The sequence below is a fragment of the Wyeomyia smithii genome, chromosome 1, assembly GCF_029784165.1.
Source record: "Wyeomyia smithii strain HCP4-BCI-WySm-NY-G18 chromosome 1, ASM2978416v1, whole genome shotgun sequence".
Classification (NCBI taxonomy): Eukaryota; Metazoa; Arthropoda; class Insecta; order Diptera; family Culicidae; genus Wyeomyia; species Wyeomyia smithii.
Genome location: NC_073694.1, coordinates 159,084,377 through 159,104,489, shown reverse-complemented (window position 1 = coordinate 159,104,489; position 20,113 = coordinate 159,084,377). Strand labels below are relative to the sequence as shown.

The following is a 20,113-nucleotide window of genomic DNA, read 5'->3' as shown; positions in this document are numbered from 1 at the left end:
CGTGTGTGTGTGTATGTGTGTGTGTATGTGCAGATCTTTATTCTCACTCACTTTTCTCAGAGATGGCTGGACCGATTTTTATGAAATTAATTGCAAATGAAAGGTCTTGTTGTCCCATAAGACCTTATTAAATTTTATTGTAATCGGATTTTTAGTTTAGAGGTTATGTATCAAAATGTAAAAATCATGAAACATTATTATCTCTAAAACCACACAACCGATTTGAACAAAATTGGTTTTAAATGAACGGGCTACCTTGAAAACTCTTAACTTTTGAATTTTATAAAGATTGAACTTTTGGTTCAAAAGTTACGGAAAAAACGTGTTCTAAAGACAGTTTATTCTCACTCATGTTTCTCAGAGATGGCTGAACCGATTTTCATAAAATCAGTGTCAAATGGAAGGTCTAGTTGCCCCATAAGACCCTATTGATTTGTTTTGCAATCGGACTATTACTTTGACTGTTATGTTTAAAAATGTGAAATCCAGCTTTGAAAAGAAACATATTCCGAAGACTACTTGGACTCACTCACTTTTCTCAGAGATGGCTGAACCCACAAAATTAATGTCAATTGATAAGTCTAGCTGCCTCATAACACCCCATTGAATTTTACTGTAATCGAACTGTAACTTCGTCTGTAATGTACCGAAATGTGAAAATCACGAAACTTCATTATCTCAGAAACTACACAATCAACATTATTATCAGACGAGCGGACTAGTTAAGCGTTAACTGATGAATTATGATTGAACACGTGGTTTCAAAGTTTGGCTGCCCTATACGTTCCCATTTAATTTGATTATAATCGAACTTAAGTAATCGTTATTAAATTGTTAGTAAAACAACGAAAATCTATTATCTCAAAAATTACATGACTTATTTGAACATAACTAGTGTCATACGAACGAGTCATCTCTCAAACTTACAAAAAACAAATTTCATAACAATTTGATATGTGGCTCAAAAGTTATGGAAAGAAAAGAAATTCAAAGACTATTTAAAACGATACCTGCTTGATCGATATTTGTGACCTCAATATAATTTAAATGCGGTATCGTACTATTTGAACGTTCCAAATTCGTTGATTCCTTGCGATGTGTTTAAAGTCTGCAAATGCACGGAGAATCGGCCATATGATATGATCAAAGTCAAATAACAAATCGTTTGAAATGACTGGTTTCATCGAAATGACAACATCCTCGACTTTTGGCTTCTGTACACCGCCTTAATTCTGAATATATTCATATTGGGTGGTATTCGGTCATTTTCAGCAGATTTTCTGGCATCAATCTGACACAGGTATTAGGTTGTTTTGGATGTTTTCCAGAAACTAAAAGTGGTCGTCTTTAAATTCAAAATAGTGTCCAGGGTCAATGTTTGGTTTCTATGCATCATCTCGATATCCATATTGAGTATTATTCGGTTATTTTCGACTGTTTCCTAGAAGTTGCCATTAAACAACTCAAAATGGTTGTATTTTCTTGATTGGTTCTAGAGCTGTGCGAAAATTGTGTTTCATTTGTATGAGACCTCTCCCTCATAGAAAAGGGAGGGGTGTCAAACCATCATGCACATATTTGTTACCTCTAAAAATATTCACCTGCCAAATTTGGTTCCATTCAGTTGGTTAGTTCTCAGGATGTGCAGAAATCTGTGTTTCATTTGTATGGCAGTCCTCCCTTCCAAAAGAAGGAGGGGTGTCAAAACATTATGAACATATTTTTTACCACTAAAAACATTTACCTGCCAAATTTGGTTCCATTTAGTTGATTAGTTTTCGAGATGGGCAGAAATTTGTGTTTCATTTGTATGGGACCCCTCTCTTCCAGAAGAAAGAGGGGTCTCAAACTATCATAGGAACCTCTATCGGCACCAAAAACCCATACATACAAATTTTCACGCCGATCGGTCCGGTAGTTTTCGAGCCTATATGGATCAGACAGACAGACAGACCGGACTGCATTTTTATATGTATAGATTACAACATCAATTTTTCAGAACCTTAAGAGTGAATATACATTTATTGGATTGAAGCGTTCTTGTAAATCTATTTTCATAAATAATAAGTTTGAATGAGAAAGGCTGGGTCTGACCGCTAGGTGGATTAATTTAGGTTTTTTTCCGTTGCAGCCGTAGGAATTAGAAAAAACTCATTTTTAGTTTCATCGTTTAGCCGGAGATTGCCCACCAGTTGCTTTTATATAAACGTGTCATAAATCGGAGTAGGTGTCGTTCCTTCGATGAATATCGAGACTAATCTAATGAATACGCAATGTAACGTCTACCGAAATGCGATTGTTCCTTTTTAAGGGTACTCGGGAATGGTAATAGATAAATACTTGAATCATTAGTAAGTTTCGAGCAGTGAATGGTTTTCGTGTTAACTTCGCGCGCAACATCGTTCGATTCCGTCACTAACCACGGTGACGCAACCCTTCCTTTCCATTGCAGAGGTAAACTCGGTCTCTGACACCTACGACCGTGACAACTCCTTGCCTACAGTTTTCTTCCTCACCCTCACGACCGTAAGAACGTGGCCGGCACCGTTATCGATCTATACAAAGCGGAAGCTACGGAATTGTTATACATTGAAGATGGTAAACTAATCCCAAGTTGCCATGTGCAACTTCACTAGCTCAGATCGATCACAGAGGAGCAACTACGGAATGTGCGGTCGTCAAGCTGAAGCTTGAACCCAAGCTCAACGACGTATTGATTATTGTAATGCATCATGTGGTTACAAAAGAATTACCGTTTGAAGTTCTTCATTTCGACCTTGGTTTCATAACCTTTTGAGCTTATTTCAACAATTTAAGATTAGATACACCCAAAACAAACGGAGAAAATTTCGTTACTTCTAAGGAAGATGTTATTACTTTCTTAGAAACAAAAGTGTTAAAAAGTGTTAAAATGCCGAAAATGATTAAAAAGGCTTTAAAAATCAACTATGGGATTTCTAGATTGGTACGAATTTCATTCTATCAGACAGGTCGAAATTCGTTTTCCTTCACGGTAAACATGAAGTTTAGGGAAAAACAATTCTAAAGATACGGAACTGCAGTTCCATACGACGAACAAACTTACGCTCGTAAATGAATTGGAGATGAGGTAAACTAGTAACATGAGCAAAGTATACGACAGTATGTGCTGTTACTTGATTGAGGATGAATGTCACTGCTCTTATGGTAACAAACTGGTTACAAAAAGGAAAATTTTTCGTTATTGCTTTTGAAGTAATAAGTAAATATTTTGTGTGTACTTTTAATTATGTGATATTTCTCCTCTTAAAAAGTTTTTTAAGCAATTTTTAGCTTTGTTTGCAATAAATTTCTTCTAGTGGGGTTTCTAATCTTAGTTTTTGATCTTTCAAATCTATTTTGACTACTTTGCATTTTAAGCTGAATTCATATCTGTATCTCTTCTTACAGCAGTTTCAAATTCTTCCAAAGCTTTTATTATAGCAATTTTAGACTATATCCATGATTACATTTTTCATGCATGGTTTCTGAGATTAGAATCTATATGCACCTCATTAGTGATTTATATTTGAGGTCATTTTTGTCTTCCAAAACTACTCATCTCATTTCTCTTTTTTTATGATTATAGTCTAAATTTTAGATCATACATAATCATTGTAGTTATATGCGATTCTAGATCCTTTGTCGGTGATTCTGAGAATTATTGGTACTTTCTACACGCAAAACTTTTCCTTATTACTTTAGAAGCAATAGCGCAAAATTACCTTTTAGGTAACAAATCCATTACTTAAAAAGAAACAAAATTCTTCCCCAGTCAAGTAACAACACATACTGTCATATATTTAGCACGTGTTATGAGAGTACGACTATCTAATAATGGTCGTTTCAACCACATGCAACGTTTTTCCTGTCGAAAAATGCTCCCTTTCCACCTCAAGTCAAAAAAAATCACACACCGTCGCATAAGTTGCACATGTTACAAGTTTTTCCAATCTCCAATTCATCCGGTGGGCGTGTATTAGTTCACTTGTTGTATGCATACGGAGTAGCGAAAAAATATGACAAGAGCTGCCAAGCAACATTTTCCCCGTCATAGAGTATGCAAACGTTGATGATTTCAAAGACTTGAAATGCGCCTTAAAATGACATCACGATCTGTAAACTGCGTTAGAGAAAAATAAAAACATTCGCTTTCTTGCTAGCTATTTACAGCACATAATCATTGGTTCATGGAAACTCATTTGGACCTGTTTGAATATACAAAACTCGTGCCCATCCAGAACAATATTCGCAACTTCGGCAACTCTGGTCAGACAGTATTACATATTTCCATTTCAAGTAAACACTGGGGGACGAAACGAAAGTGTTTCTAATTGGACATTTGAGGTTGACGGTTGAGATTCTGATTATGTGTGGATGAAGGGAGACAAAAATGAACCAGATCGTTGCATCAATACAAATGCAGCGAGTGAAGTCTTGCCAACACATGCATTGCGGTGCTTGGCTGTATGTTCTCCTGCAGAAACACATACAAGCGTGTGGCCGTCATAATTTTTATTACTTTTTGTTTGTTACTTTTTGTGTATAATGCGCAGTCATAAGACACAAAAAGTAATAAAAAATTGCCCAAAAGTAATAAAATGTTCCCCGTTTGCGTTGGGTGTAGTTTTTGCACCATTCGCACAGATAAAGAAAGTTACGTTCTTCTTCCAATACATACAGCTTTTTTGACTTATACTAAATGTCGATTTATTTTCGATTGACTAAATATGGAGTGAAGAATTTAGTAGAATTGAATTGAATTCGAACGATGTATTATCGACAAAACCACGCACCTTTTTAGGTCGACGGAATAAGCCTCACTTAAATTACAGTTTGAATTTTCAACAATTTGATTAAAATTATGACCGCCATTCCTCGATGTAAAATTGCTAAGTGCTAGACAACGTTATTGGAATCTTGAACAAAGCAGAAATAGTAGAGCCGAAAAGAAACAGGTTTCCCGAAGCTTACTTGGAAAACTTTAACAACCATCTCAATTTCAAAGAATTCGAAAGATTTTAATTAGGGTGCTTTCAAAACAACTTTGACGTTACTTGTCATCTTTGATAATAGCTTTGCACGAGGTCGAATTTCGAATTGTAGATGTACTTCACTTTTCTTCCATAATAATTTAATAGCACAACCGAATAGTACAAAACAAATTTTTAAAATTGTATAGAACTTTTTCAAGCCTGCCAGTTTTTACTTATAGGATGATAAGATGATCTTTTTTTTGTCTCGATTAAAATTAAGCAGAAAAAGTTTTTTTTACCAAAATAAAACCTTGTAAGTTCAGCCTCATTGGAAATAATTGCTAGCACACATCATGAGCGATGTAATCGATCAACTTAACCTCTTACTACCCAAGCCAGGTGCACTGTAAACCATCATTCGCAGCCTCACTAGCCAATTTGATACATCCGTACTGCTGTACGCTGTTGCTTGTATAACGTGACGACTCAGGACGACCATCATGGACCAAAACCGTCAAGCCCCAAAGTAAAAAAGAAACGCAGCTGTCCCCAAAGCACACCGGAAGAAAGTGGTCCTGCAAGATTTCCAAAAAAAATCAGACCCTAGTATTAGCGAGCATCGGGAGCGTGTGCCACCTGCTCGCACGCGTATGTTAATTTAGATAAAGTACACGTTTATCTTGTGCCCGAAAAAAAGGAACCCAAACTGGTGCACATTGCCGTTTTTGCGAAAAACCGGTTTCAAGGGGATCTTTTTTTGGCGCGAGTGAACAGATCTTTCAAGCGATATTGGAGACTGCGCCAGATGGGTGCACTGCAGATGAACATCGCTAATAACTGGGTTTATAACCTACCGTCCGCCAAATTATCCCGTCAATTTTTAGTTGCAGTAGTTCCGCAACCACTGTCGAATCACAGCCTCGATCGACGTTAGAAAATTCCACCAATTACGGAAATTTCACACAATTTAGTCTAGCTATCTTCTCAAGTAAAAAAAAAACATCGCAGCACAAGCAGAAGAGGTAAACAAGGATGATTTTTCAATCATTATTGATGCGATCACCTAACGATCGAAATCCACAGCTTATGAATCAGCGACGATCGGCGGTGGTGGCGCCGCTCTAGCATCAACATATCGTCACTAAATCATTTTTCCACCAAATTAATTTCCTCCCCGAAGCCTGACGCCCGATTCATTATTATGAAATCAATCATTTCTCACACCGGTACCGAAGGCCGGGCCACTAGCCCCGGCAGCCACTCTAGAAATCATCTTTTCAAATCGATTTCCTCGTTGTTTTTGGACCGTTTTTTTTCCTTTTCAATCAACCAGTTGCACTCAAGTACCAACCTCTTTCGCCGCGCTTCCACCAAGTGATCCTAGAAGCGATAGAGCTCTTATGACCGTGAGAAAAGTAGAAATTGCTCATCGACTAATTATTTTCTTTCTCGTCTCTTGCTTTATTTTTCAGATCATGTTAACATCTGCCTCGCAGTACCTGTTCTCCGCCATTGATGGCCGTGTATATTTTGGCGAGATTTCTATAGTTCTGCCAGCGCGCTGGCCAAACTCTTGCATTCCCTACAACCAAACTCGGACGTCGGCCAGCGGTGAACGATCGGATGTAACAATTCGATCAAATACACACGCGGAATCTCTCATCTGGACGGATCAGTTTTCCGGTTGCGGTGAGCCAGGCGATCAGATCTACATCGATTCGGAGATTCTCGGCCGTGAAACCATTGGGCGAGAGTTCGTGCGCGAATGGGCTAAATATCGGTACGGAGTTTTCGACGAAATCGGTTACGACAAAGATCCGATCTATCCGAGGTGCTACATAAACGATGATCACGAAGTGAAACTAACGGGCTGCTCGGATGCCCCGGTTAACGATCACGGTCTTTGCGGTAGTCCAACTTCACCACCCGTACCGTACAACATAAGTGATATATTGGATAGAAACGCACGCACTAGCATCATGTTCGCGGCTGAAGCTCCCAGTGTGACGATGTTTTGCGATGAAGGAACCCACAATCGATATGCTCCTTCAAAGCACAACCAGATGTGTGACCGACGCAGTACCCTGGATGTTATTCTCAAACATCCGGACTTCGCAAGCGATGCCCAAATTGCCGTAAATCCATCGGTGATCGTCAACACAAGCCCCAAGTTTAGCTATACAACGCGCAAATCCACTCGTTATGTAATCATTATCGACGAAACCCTCGACATGCAATTGCGCGAGTCCTGGAGCTTCCTGCGAAGTGCCATCCGCAAGTGGGTAGTTTATGATCTACCAGCCAACACCGAAATCGGAATGGTACTGGCAAACGACACAGCAACGGAAAAAATTCTGCAAATTTCCTCACTTCACATCCAGGAGAACAAAGATCTCGTTGCTTCATTCATTCCCTACTCTCCCAGTGATTCGCGACAACCGGCTTGTCTCACCTGTGCCATATCGGACGCCATTAGCATGCTTAACGAGCGAACCCGTCTTTACGGTCCGGCAAATTCGGTGATCCTGGTCGTCGCTCCCGGAATGGATTTCTCGATCGACTACAAATCACTAGCGAACGCAGCTCGTGCCTCCAGGATTCGTATCACCACCATCAACTATCCGAGCGTGATTCGCCGTCAACCGCTGGATGCTTTGGCTGACGGAACCGGTGGTTCCGCCTTCTCCGTGTTCGAATGCAAGTACAACGGCGAAAAAACTTATCTCACCACCTATTTCGAACTAACGAATGTCCTCTTCAACATCGGCAAACTGTACTACGAAGGAAACGTTAACGACCTGCCAGCGGAAATCTACCGCAAAGAGTTGGTCGACGTGATCGACGACTCCAATCAAATCTCGAAGCGCACCAGTCGAACGGTCACCGGAAGCTTCATGTTGGACTCCTTCATGGGCCCCCCGGCGAACTTTTTCGTCTACATTCACAACCCGGAGAATCCCCTGATCACGAATCTCAAGCTAACTAGTCCCAATGGAAATGTTTATACCGCACGAAGTGACTCTCGTTCCTTGGTGAAGCAGTTGATGATTTCAGCCGTTCTCAACGAAACCGGAACCTGGACATACACCATAGATCGGTTCAACGGTAACCCTCAGCCACACTATGTGCAGGTAATTGCTACACCCCGTTCGCGCTATGCCCCGGTCATCCAGGCTCGATCCTGGATACATCAAAGTAAATCTGGTGGCCCACCGATCATCTACACTGAGGTTCGGAAAGGAGATCTTCCGATCAGTTCCGCCCTGGTGGAGGTCGCCGTAACGCGTCCCGACAAGGTCTGCCAAGCTGGTACCGGCATGGTTAATGAATGTCGTGAAAAATTCAAACTTCTGGATACCGGCGCCGGAGATCCCGATGTCACCAAGGGGGATGGTGTTTACTCGCGGTACTTTAACGCGGAAGAGTACGGAGGCATGGGAGCGTACCAGTTCGAGGTGACGGTCAGTGACAATGGCAACACTGCGTATTCGCTGGCGGAAAGTGCCGGCCATGGAGGTATGTTTACGATTGATTTACGATGCTTTTTAACTTAACTTTTTCTAAATTTTCGTAGTTTGCGATTTTTCTATTTTGTGGGTGTAATTTTTTTTTATTTCTTTGATTTGTCTCCGTTTCTAATATTTCATGATCATCGTACTATTCTAGTTTCCGGAGTGTTCTGTGTTTTCCTAGTTTTCTAATGTTTTTATTCTCTCATTTTTGGTTTACTCGCCTTCTTGACTCCATTATATTTTTTTATATGCTGTTTTTTTCGTTTACCCGATTTTTTTTTGTATTTTATACAGTGCTCGTGGTCCCTAATTTTCCCAAATACATTCTCAAATGAAATCTTAAAAAAACGAATAACAACCCGCAGGTTGTCTAACCGCGACTTCAATCTTAAGATTATTAAGCGCCATCGTAGTTTGTTCGTTGATATCAATGATATTATCTTAGATGAGCTTACAACGACGAGAATCAAAACTTTTGCAGTAAATTTTCTTTGTTTTTTTTTCAGTGCCCTCAGCGAAATCTCAGCCTGACCGATGTTGCGGAAGCACGATCGCCATTCCGCTGAAGCAGCCACTAACGCCTTTCCAACGAACGCTGCAACCGATGACCCTCTTCGTATCCCAGGACCAACTGAACGAAGAAAGCCGTCGGTTGGCGGGACGCATCTCCGATCTAAGCGCGAATGTTGAAGGCATGAAGGTGCGCCTCAGCTGGACCTCCCCAGATATGGGCGGTCGAACCGTTGCTCGCTACGAAGTAAAATATGCTACCACCATCAAGGATATTGTGGACAACTTCGACACAGCGGCGGTTCTCTGGCATCACGACAATCCCCTTACCTACTCAATTGGAGACGACAGCACCTTCACGTTGAATATTACTCACGAGCCGCATTTGATAGGACAAATTTTGTACTTTGCCGTTAGACCGTACTCGAAACTGACGAAAGACGCCGAGCCTGGACCAATATCCAACTACGTGAGGGTATTCGTGTCAAAACCCAAACCGACCACGCTGTATCCCCCTTCGAGTTCTGGTGGCACTGAAAGTTACGATTCCATTTGGTCGTCATACGATGGAATTAGTAAACATCAGGATGACGGAATGGACATAATCCCCAGAATCGCAAAAACCATGGATCTTGGCCTAGAGCTGCTACTACCAATAATCGCAGGGATTATTCTACTGCTAGCAGTCATCCTTATCTATTGCTACTTTTGTGTGATTAAAAAACGCCACAGTACTCATGACGACGATCAGAAAAAGCCCATAAAATGCTTCAAAAGTGATCACAGGCTTTCAAACAGCCACAGTGTGATTGTAACCGCTGCCGGAAACGCATCGTCTCCCTCGTCGAATACTACGACTTCTTCTTCTTCATCGCCAAACCATCCGACCGGAAACCAACAGCCGCACATACCGTCATCGGTTTCGTACGACATGAATCTAAACGACCACCAAACGGTTGGCATTCCTACCATCTACAGCATTGACGACGATATGATGCTGAGTAAAAAACGCTACAGTGCCATGGGACCCACGCACCCAATGGAACAGCAACTGATCGAAGAGCTGAAACAGCAGCAGCACATCATCGATTCCCAGTCCTTCATCGTGCCGGCAAATAATAACAACTGCGCCGTCAGTATTATTTCCACCGCCTCCAACAACACTACCCTAACACGAGCGTACAACCCTAACCCGATGGTCCCTAATGGTCGTACCCTTAGCCCGTACGAGTCCTGGTCTGCTTCACAGCTTCTCCAAGAGCACGAACATCATCATCCGCATCATCACCATCCACAGGCGCTAATCGACGATCTGGTAGACAACAATGTACCGCACCAATTCTACAACACCCAGCCGCACATCCAGCACGATCAGATGTCCCTTTTGAATAATAATCACCTGAATGAAAGCACTCCACCCGTACCGCCGCTGCCCATCTACACGACGACGATCAGTGGCAATAGCAGCACCTCCTACGTCTACGGGCAACCAGCAGCCAATCAATCGAACAACGGTTCGGTCAATTCCGTCAACAGTGGCCAGGGCATTAGTGGAACCGACACCAAAAAGCGACGCAATGTCACTATGGTTTAGGTGAACGCTTTTTTTTTTTTTTGATTTGGAAGCTGTGTTCTTCGATCCGTTTATAGATCTTTCAAGCAAACTGGATTTCATTACGTTTGTCAAACGTCATTTCAATCAGTTAATCAAACAATCAATCAATTGATCGAACTAGTCAAATTGGATAAACGTTTTAATTTAACTACGACCTCAGCGCGATTTCGTATTGCACGATATGGATCAGTACTTGGCCAGCAAAGTTTTAATTTTATTTTCCAATCGGTTAAATCTGTTTCTATAGATAGGTCGAAGTGTATTAAGAGCATTTATAACGGTTAAGATCTACAACTAAGACAGAAACCTAAGAACAGTTACGAGTGTAAGAGTTTAAATGTGCGACCTTCTTGTATTTATACACAAAATGTAGATAAGCATAATTCGAGCGCACGATATTTCATTTAGAGTAGGACACAAAACAAATAAGAAATAATAACCTGCAACCCTAGCAAGCTTGCTGAAACCAATTCGAATTGTGGCATTAAATCCTATTTATTGTGATCGCTGATCTGCACAGTATATGAATACCCGACCCCAACCAAAATGACGATGAGCTTAGGCAGTAGGTAAACTGAATCAACATAACTCCTTTGACAGGATAGAAAGAAAGAATATCAACTATAAATCAAGTCGAACATTTCATACAGTATACACGTGCGGCGCATTTCTTAAGTGTAATTCAGTAGAGTGGAAAGTTCTGACACAGTGTGAGGGTGTGTGTATTTATTAAATTCATTCAAAACTGTGAAAATCTCATTAGACAGTAAGTTTTGTAGGATTTTTTTATGTACATATATTTTTAGATATTTTAATAAATCGAACCATTCAGTTGTTTTAATTTAAGATAAGGTTTTTTACTTATTTCCTCACCTCAGTTGACGATCCTGTTTGAAATATGCCAATAAGTTAGCAAACGAGTTCGATTTTAGATTTGAGAGAATATTTTAAGGTTGTCAGTATTCAAGAGATGGGTTTTTGGGGAAAAAAAATAACATCAGCAAAATCCGCCATAGCTCATTTCTCTTAACTGAATTGTACGCTGCCCTGAGATCTATGAACAGATGGTTAGTATGCGAGTTGAATTTTCGAAGTGTATCGAGGATTTGTCGCAAGGTAAACGCTTGGTCCGTAGTGGAGGGCTTCTCGAAAACCACATCAGTCTCAGTCTGTGGAACAGGATTCGGGAGAGAACTTTGTACACGGTATTTAGAAGAGTTCTGCCTCGATAACTGCTAAGTCCAAGCAGTGGCCTTTGTTGTAGATTGTGCATATGAGACCTTCGAAAAAATTCGAGTTATTCGCTTCCGAATTTGATGCCGTCCTTCCCAGCTGTCTTGTAGTTTCTCAGCTCTTCCATTCCTTTTTTTAACTCGTCCATAAAGGGTGAACGCACAGCTTGTTCATCATCTATATCATGCGAATGTCTGTCTGTCTTTCTGTTTGTCCGTCTGCCTGTTCCTTATAGACTCAGGAACTACTGAACCGAAAAAAAATGTTGCTCTATTTCATAAGAGTAGTCAAGGGGCGGGGGAGTTAATTTGCGATTATGAACGTCAAAACTTCCTCCCAGGTAACGTGCAAATTTATATCAAGATAATTTTGAGTCTGAGATGTATTTTTGCGACGTTACTGTGTCATGTTACACCTTACTGTTTTTCAGAGGCGTTGCAAGAATGCGGGGGATGAACGATGTCTACCTTAGATGATTTGAAAACTACTGGGTCGATCAGCATTGAACTCGGGATGTAGAATCCATAGTAGGTGATGTATTTCAACGACTTTAAATTTTATATATACCATTAGCGTGGCAAGGGGGAAAGTGAAAAAGTTATTTGTGAACTCTTAACCACCTAACTTGATCTCCGTACCAATTTGTAGGGGTTCCTGGGGTAAAACGCGCCAGTTAACGAAAGCAGAGTATATTCTTGTTAAAACTGAGAGATAAAACCAATGTTATATACTGATCAATATATAAAAACCCTTATTTATTCGTTCAAACTCGCATCTGATGCTAAAACTTGATAGAAAATGCATAACACACAATTTTTAAGTAAGTGTAATAATTTTATAAAAGTCGTCAATCGAGGCAAAATGCACTCTTCCTGGGGTAAAATGCACCGCAACAAAGAGGCAAGAAGCACCATGCAAATGAGGTAAAATGCACCCCGTCTACGGGGCAGAACGCACTACAATATTGGGGCAGTACGACTCATTTTGTCATCTACTAAATAAAGGCAAAAATGTTTTCTATGGAAAACATACATTCGAGCAGCATGGTTTTGGGAAACACTGTTTTTGATTGTCTTTAGCACCGATCGTAGCTGTTCAACAGTCCATGACCGCCGATTGGACTTCCGAACAATGCTGGAGACGAGATGAAATGTAAGCAAAAAAATTGTTTACAAAGAGTCCTTTTGCCTCGAGCTAAGGGAAGCGTTATGCCCCGAACGTAACAAGAGAATGTTTCTGGTTACCTAACGGTAATTCTCATTGAAACTTACCGATATTTTATCAAAAATATGTTTCTCGACATATATTCGATGCAATAACACTATTTGCTGGTGGAAAACATCAATTTAATACCTAAAAACACTTTATTCACATTTTCTGACTTTTTAGTGCTGCCAAATCGACAGGGTGACTACAGAAAAGATAGATTCAAATAATAGAGTTATTTTTTTGTTATTAAGGTCGTTACAAATTTTATTTTCATTTTATGTCACCCCCCTCTCCCTTCAAAAATCTTGAATATTGGAAGGGAAAGAAAAAAAAAGCTCAAAAACGGTTCATTTTATTGGTTTTCCGACAGCATAAATGCTTTATTTAGCAACAAACAAGTCCACTGACAGCGAGAGTGTCGTCAAAAGACAAGCGAAATAAATAATAATAATAAAAAAATGTTATTTTTCAACATTTATTTGAGTGCAAGTTACAAACGTCATAACTTGCACACAAACTTTGATCAAAGATATTTCTTTTTTTTTGAAGTAGAATACTTCTCTCAGGAAGTTCGGCTACATAGGGATGTGAAATGAAAATCTAAAACCGAAAAAAGTGAAAAATATGTCCAATTTCAAATGCTAATAAATCGGTTAGTATTCGATGGATTTCCTTCGTTCTCGCAGCAATAGATTGGAAAATCTTCTAAGATTCTTCACAAAATAAGATAATTGTAATTTTATTATTCACACTATTGTACTATTGAAAATAGTCAAGCCTTGTCAAAACGAAAAATTCGACCTCTGATTGGTCGTTATATGCTTGCTTCCCAAGTACGGTCGACCGGATCATATACCTTGCAATTGAAAACATCCTATTTGGCCTATATAAGAGCCTGTTTCAGCTGGAGCCGCTCATAATAGTTCTAGACAGCGACAACAGTCGTCCTTCCTTAGCAGCAGCACTAGCCCTGTGGTTGGTCATCACGTCTCAGGAGCAGCGCGGTTCTTCTCAGCGTGTGTCGCCAGACTGCCATTATTCCCCCCGTGTTGGGGCAGCATGAAGATTGCCATCAGGAAATCCAATTTTGAACATCAAAATGCCTTTTTGAAGGCAAATAAACAAGTCATTGAAAGTTAATAATTTTTGTCAACGCAAGCAAGCATTCTGTGTTGCATCCTAGCAATTTAAATTTGTCGCAACCGTCTAATTTACTGAATGTGAAATAGCTTCCACAGTGCATGTTGTCCGTGTATCTTAATTCCTCCAATGTTAGGGCAGCTCAAAGGTTGTAATTAGCAACCGATTTTGAACCGCAAAATGTTTTTTTGAAAGAAAATAAAAAAATAATTGAAGGTTAATAATTTTCTGGCATCAACACAAGCAGACATTCTGTGCGGGATGCAATCAAATTCTGTTGTAGTTGTCTAATTTTTACCTTATTTAGTAAACCCCCCACTGTAGGGGCAGCGCAAAGGCTGCGATCAGCATAACCGACTTTGAATAATAAACTGCCCTGTTAGAACGCATTCACAAAAGCAGTTAGTTCGACTATGCAGAGCTAATTCGCGTTGACGGTGTTGCTGATATTTGTTTGGTTTTTGCATGCGAAAAAGAAGGAAGGAAATATTTTTGCTTTTGTCATCACGCACATTTTGACAATTGCATATGAGAGTTCACGTAGGTGAGAACAGCCTTCGAAATCTCTTTCAACGCGAATAACCCGAATAGGAAGACGATTCAATCAATCAGCATAAACAGAATTTCGTCGTCTCCCAGCTGCCAAGTTGCAACATGATGCAACACGCAACAGCGAGCAAACGAAATCGCTTGATGTTACAAATCCCAATAAGATACGGGTTAAAACCGTTGCGTGTTTGAGAGCACCATCGGTGTTTATTCGCTGGATACAAAAATCAAATGCAAATTGCGGAATAATTTGTCTGAAGAACATTAGGGAATGGAACAACTGAACTGATAGGGCGTGGCCTATTACGTAGCACCCTTCGGCTATAAAAGAGTGTTTCTGGGAAAACTAGCTACATTCATTAGTCGGAAGGTGAGCTGGATGGACCGTCCACAACGTTGACAGCAGCAGCAGCAGATATCAGCACTCAGCGGTAACAGAATATATCAGCGGGTTGCGCCTATGGCTGCCTTCAAATTAAACAAATCACTTGCCCTGTGGTTGGTCATCACGTTTCAGGCCTCTGCCTGAGAACGAACGCCAACGCGAGCGATCGGGCGAGATTTTTGCCGTACATCAGCCGGCACTTCCTCTAATGGAAAAGTTGGATCATTTTGTTCAGAAGAATATTACTGTCGGTAATATTACAGAGCTGCGATTGCATTATATCCGATATGGAATTAAACAACAATTTAAGAAAGACTGCGCAAATATAAGGCTACGCTGGCAATAATCTACAGAAACTAGGAAAAAAATACACACTTCTGCAGGTCAATAAAAACTGCACACGGACTCTGAAAATCTGCATTTTGCAACGCAAATCTAGTATCCCTGATTCGGACAGGTAAACTTATTTTCGGAATCAACAGCAATGCATTAAAAAAATTTGTGGATTATTTTCTTTTCTGCTGGATCTCCCATGCGCGCTGGTTCGATTTAAATGGTGTGTTAAATTGTGTCATTCCAAGAGAATCGAAGGTGAACTCTTATGGATGTAGTTGTGATATTGGCGCTCGCGAAAAAATAACACTGAAGGAAAGTTTCAGATTGAAATGGTCTGTTCAAATTTTCTTACTGTAAATTGAACTTTTGATTGAATCTCATTTTTGATAGAGAAAAAGAACTTTTTCTCGTTTTGTGGGGGCCCCAAAAATGAGGAGGCCCTGGGCCCTCCCTTAAATCCGGCTCTGAGAAGCGGCATGGCGAAACAGTTCGGGTGTGCTTAGACGCGCGTCATTTTTTGTTGTTGATATTATTCTCCACATGAAACGAAGCGCTTTCGTACGATAGCGGCGGTATTAGCGGTAGATGCATTTGCCAACACTTACTCCAGTAAAGCCGTGTCTAATTTTCAATGTGAAAACACCTTTCTGTTGTGTTGGCCGTGCACATTAGGCCTCTACCAGGCTAAACGCGAAAAGCGGCGTGAACCGTTTCGCCCGGCCGTAGGTTAATGTGCAGCCGTAAGTAGAGCTGTGTAAAAGTATTCTACTTCAACCTCGCGGTCGTGGCTTTGCACACAACCCTCCTGTGATTTTTCGTCTCGGTGTTATTTATTTTTTGCCACCCCCTTTGATAACTTTGATAACCTTGGACATAAAAAGAATTCAAAATTTGTATCAGCCTTATTTGTGAATTATTAAAAAGCTCATTATAAAAATTTAAATGCAGGTGTTCTCGAGCATAAGACGTGGTTATACGACATAACTCGGTTATTTGAGACTTTGCTATATCTCAGTGACGTAGTTAAAATGAAGGGGAGGGGCTAGATGAATGTTGTCAACTTTATTAATTTTAAAACTGCTTATCATTTAATTTAGTAAATACAGGTCGTATAGTAGCGCATATGTTTCAATGACTTTGAATTAATGGAAAAAAAGGAGCGATGGAGAGGGGATAGTAACAACAAATTTGTTTGTTTTGGAGTTTAAACACCAAACGTGAACACTTTTGAACATGAATAACGCGTTATTCTGTTTACGTGAAAGTGACCAGACGTCCCGCTTTTCAACAATATGTCTCGCGTAGAAATGCGTCCCGCGAAATGTCCCGCGTGCCCTTAGGATGTCCCGCGGTTTCAATTAAATTGTATCACCAGATTTCACATATCTTTTGGGACAACGTAACTCTTCGATAAGTATCAATTTACTCATAAATACCCTCTTGCTTCATTTTGGACTCAATATTATTGTATTCCAAAATTTATAAAATAAACTTCGCGTTGTTTTTACCAGGAACTAATGCTGTAACCAGTGGTGGGTACAATTTCGCAAAATCGCTGAATATTAGTTAGCGGATAAGCGATTTCATTAACAAGCCACAATTTCACGTTTTTCAATGAATACAGGTTCAATATACCCGTACAAATAAGATTGTTTGATTCAGAGTAAATTTTTTAATGAAGCTTATTTAAAGGGCAGATTTCGCTTGTATTAATTAAAAAACGAGACAATTTGGCTTATTTACATATGGCACATGGGCCCTTTTCACATGTTTGGCAAGATTAATTTTTCAGATGAACTACAAGCGTCGTCAAAATGTTGGTCTTCCAAACGCTAATCATTAATTCGATAAAATTGCAAAGAAACGACAGAAAAACTATAGCATAGCATAGCATAGCATAGCATAGCATATTTGATCGCCCGTGTGTTGCCCGCGATTGACCAGAATCAGCTGAAATTGCACAAAGAACCGTCAAAATGGTGCCTAGGAGTAGCAAGCCATTCTCAGTGTACAAGTTCTGGTGATCTTTCTTTTCACTGGTCAATAACGAAGCTGGCCACGCCCAATGCAGATCAATAGAGGAAGGGATATCGGGAGTGTTAGTTTAATACTTGTTGCTACTAGAGACCGAGGAATCCTCTGCATCATCCACAAGTATCAAAGGAAGAAATTAGTGTTAGTGGAAAAGAATTGATCTGGATCCATCGAGGTTGATGGTGCGATCTTCTCTACACAAATTCGCGCACGATATGGTTACTTCTCGGTCTCTGGGCAGCCGGCCACCAGGAGACGATATAAATAGAACCGCGCCACGATCTAGTTATCTTCGGCAACCTATTAATCGTTAACAGTCTATATCACACCAAACTTTGCGTTTAATGCCGTGAACTTAATTCAAATTTACCTAAAAACGAATGGATTTCGTAAAACGCAACAACCGCACGCCGAACGCAAACTACGCAAACTACTGGTCCCAGCTCAAATAACCGATAGAGCGCTGTATTGAGATAGTCACACTGAGCGCAGTCAAAATACCGCACACGAAACTGAACTGCCTTCTCCGAAAACAAATAAGAGCGTGCCGACCACTGGTATGACGAAAAAGCCAAAACACCCGCTTTATTAAAAAAAAAGGGAACCGGCAAAACAGGAATAGATTTGGCATCCATGCAGGGTTTGTCTTTGTCGTGAATAATTACAATATTCATCGAACGAACGAAACCTATTCTGAATCGTAACGTGCTAAAAAAGAACCGACGGGCGTACAGTCTCCGAAATAATGATTTGGTACATCCCGGAAATCACAATACACCGATAATCCTTAGATGAGCAAAGCTCACCAAGGCCGAAGACACGTTTACACTGGAGCATTATGTAGGACCGCTTTATTCCCTCTCACCGACGCATACGCAAGAGGACACGGTGCTTCGCCCCGATAATCTTTTGTTTTGTATTTAAGTTAAGATACCTACTGAGTATAAAAACTGGCAAAGTTTCATGCACTCATAGCTCAAAAATTAAAAAAAATGCAATATGCATATCGAACAAGACTGAATTCTAAGTTGATTGATAAAATGCCAAAGCAATCGCAATCAAAATTTAGTTGCTAAACCAACAAGATTTTCACATAATTAATAAAAATTGTCTATGTGTTTCAATATTTGTCAAAAGCTATAAAAATCATCAAACAAGGGTATAAAACTGGGCCAAATGTTTGTAACCGTTCGGTCAGGCCGCGATAAGTTTATGAATTATATTCTAATGCTACCAGTTCCGTGTTGTGGGAGCCAGCGTGTACAAAGGTTTAAAGCTCTCACCTATTGGGGCAATTCTGATTATTCAAGCAGAGCTTTAGCAAATGAAACGACTCCACAAAACCACGCTAAAATAAATCTCGACATATTGTAAGCAATGCACCCAGATTGACATCTACCAAGAAAATAAACAAATAAATAGATCAATTATTTTCAAAACGGCTAATTGACAACGCAGGCAGGGTGTTTAAAGTATCCCTGCCGACGTCAGTGCACTGCTCCACGAGACGCATGAAACGCAAAAACTAAACATAACACTTACTGCTTGTAGATTTATTTAACTTTTAAAATTAAAATATTTTTTTTTCTGTGTATATATAGAAGATATATCGATTAACACGTAACAACTTGCACATCCCTACAGACAGACAATGCGTTACAGCAAAATTTTCCAATTAGAATTATCTTTCTAGCGCTTTCTTATTGAAACAATTTATTCTAACTGGCGCTAGTTATATGAAACAATAATTGAACGAATAAAAGCAGAATACTTAGCTTTATATAGGTTCTTCGACCCTTTCCCTCTCGCCTTCGTTCAATATTTACTATAGCACTTGCCACTGTATGACGTAACACTTTGACATTTTTTTCTTCTTTGGATGTTGGCTTACAAAAAAACAGAAAAATAAAACACATTTTGCCGGACGATTTTCACATGATATCGTTCTTTTTTCATGCCAACTTCACACAATACAAACTTGAACTGTAATGTCAATTTAAACTGCAGGCTCTATTTCCATAAATCCAGCAGAATACACTCGAATTACACGAAAATATTACGGAGTAATTTTTAACGCGCCTACCAATGGCCGTGCTGCCAGAAACTCCCGCAAAGAAACGGCAGAAAAACTATTTACAAAAACTGTAAGTTGCTTATGCGTGCATGAGTTGCTTCAAAGGATAAAAAAGCTTTAGTGCCAAAGTTATTTCTAGAGCATATGTCTTCTTCGAAAAACCTTAATATGTCCTTATTATTTATTTATTTGGCATTACGTCATGACATAGCCTGATAAACAAAGTTTCTCCAATTCTTTCGGTTATTGGCTGCTGCTCTCCAATCCCTGGTACACCATCTACTCTCCGCCAGATCTCGCTCCACCTGGCCTACCCATTTTGCTCGCTGCGCCCCTGGTCGTTTTTTTTTCTGCCGGATTCGAGGCCCTGTCCAGCGTATCCGTCCAGCTTTGGCCACCTTTTGAAGATTGGGTTCACCGTAGAGTTGCGCGAGCTCATGGTTCATCCTTCGCCTCCATATTCCGTTCTCCTGCACGCCGCCAAAGATCGTCCTTATTACCTAGCGAACCTATACATTAGAG

The 20,113-nt window shown here is 40.1% G+C and overlaps 1 protein-coding gene across 1 annotated transcript in view; it reads left to right on the top strand.

Moving 5' to 3' along the window:
* Positions 1 to 11,476, top strand: part of LOC129719095 (calcium-activated chloride channel regulator 1-like) — a 121,462-nt gene extending 109,986 nt beyond the window's left edge. The window contains exons 2-3 of the mRNA XM_055670493.1: positions 6,467 to 8,510; positions 9,013 to 11,476. Coding sequence (XP_055526468.1) covers positions 6,467 to 8,510; positions 9,013 to 10,610 — 3,642 coding nt within the window. The 3' untranslated portion in view covers positions 10,611 to 11,476. The remainder of the gene's footprint in view (positions 1 to 6,466; positions 8,511 to 9,012) is intronic.
* Positions 11,477 to 20,113: the final 8,637 nt, after the last annotated feature.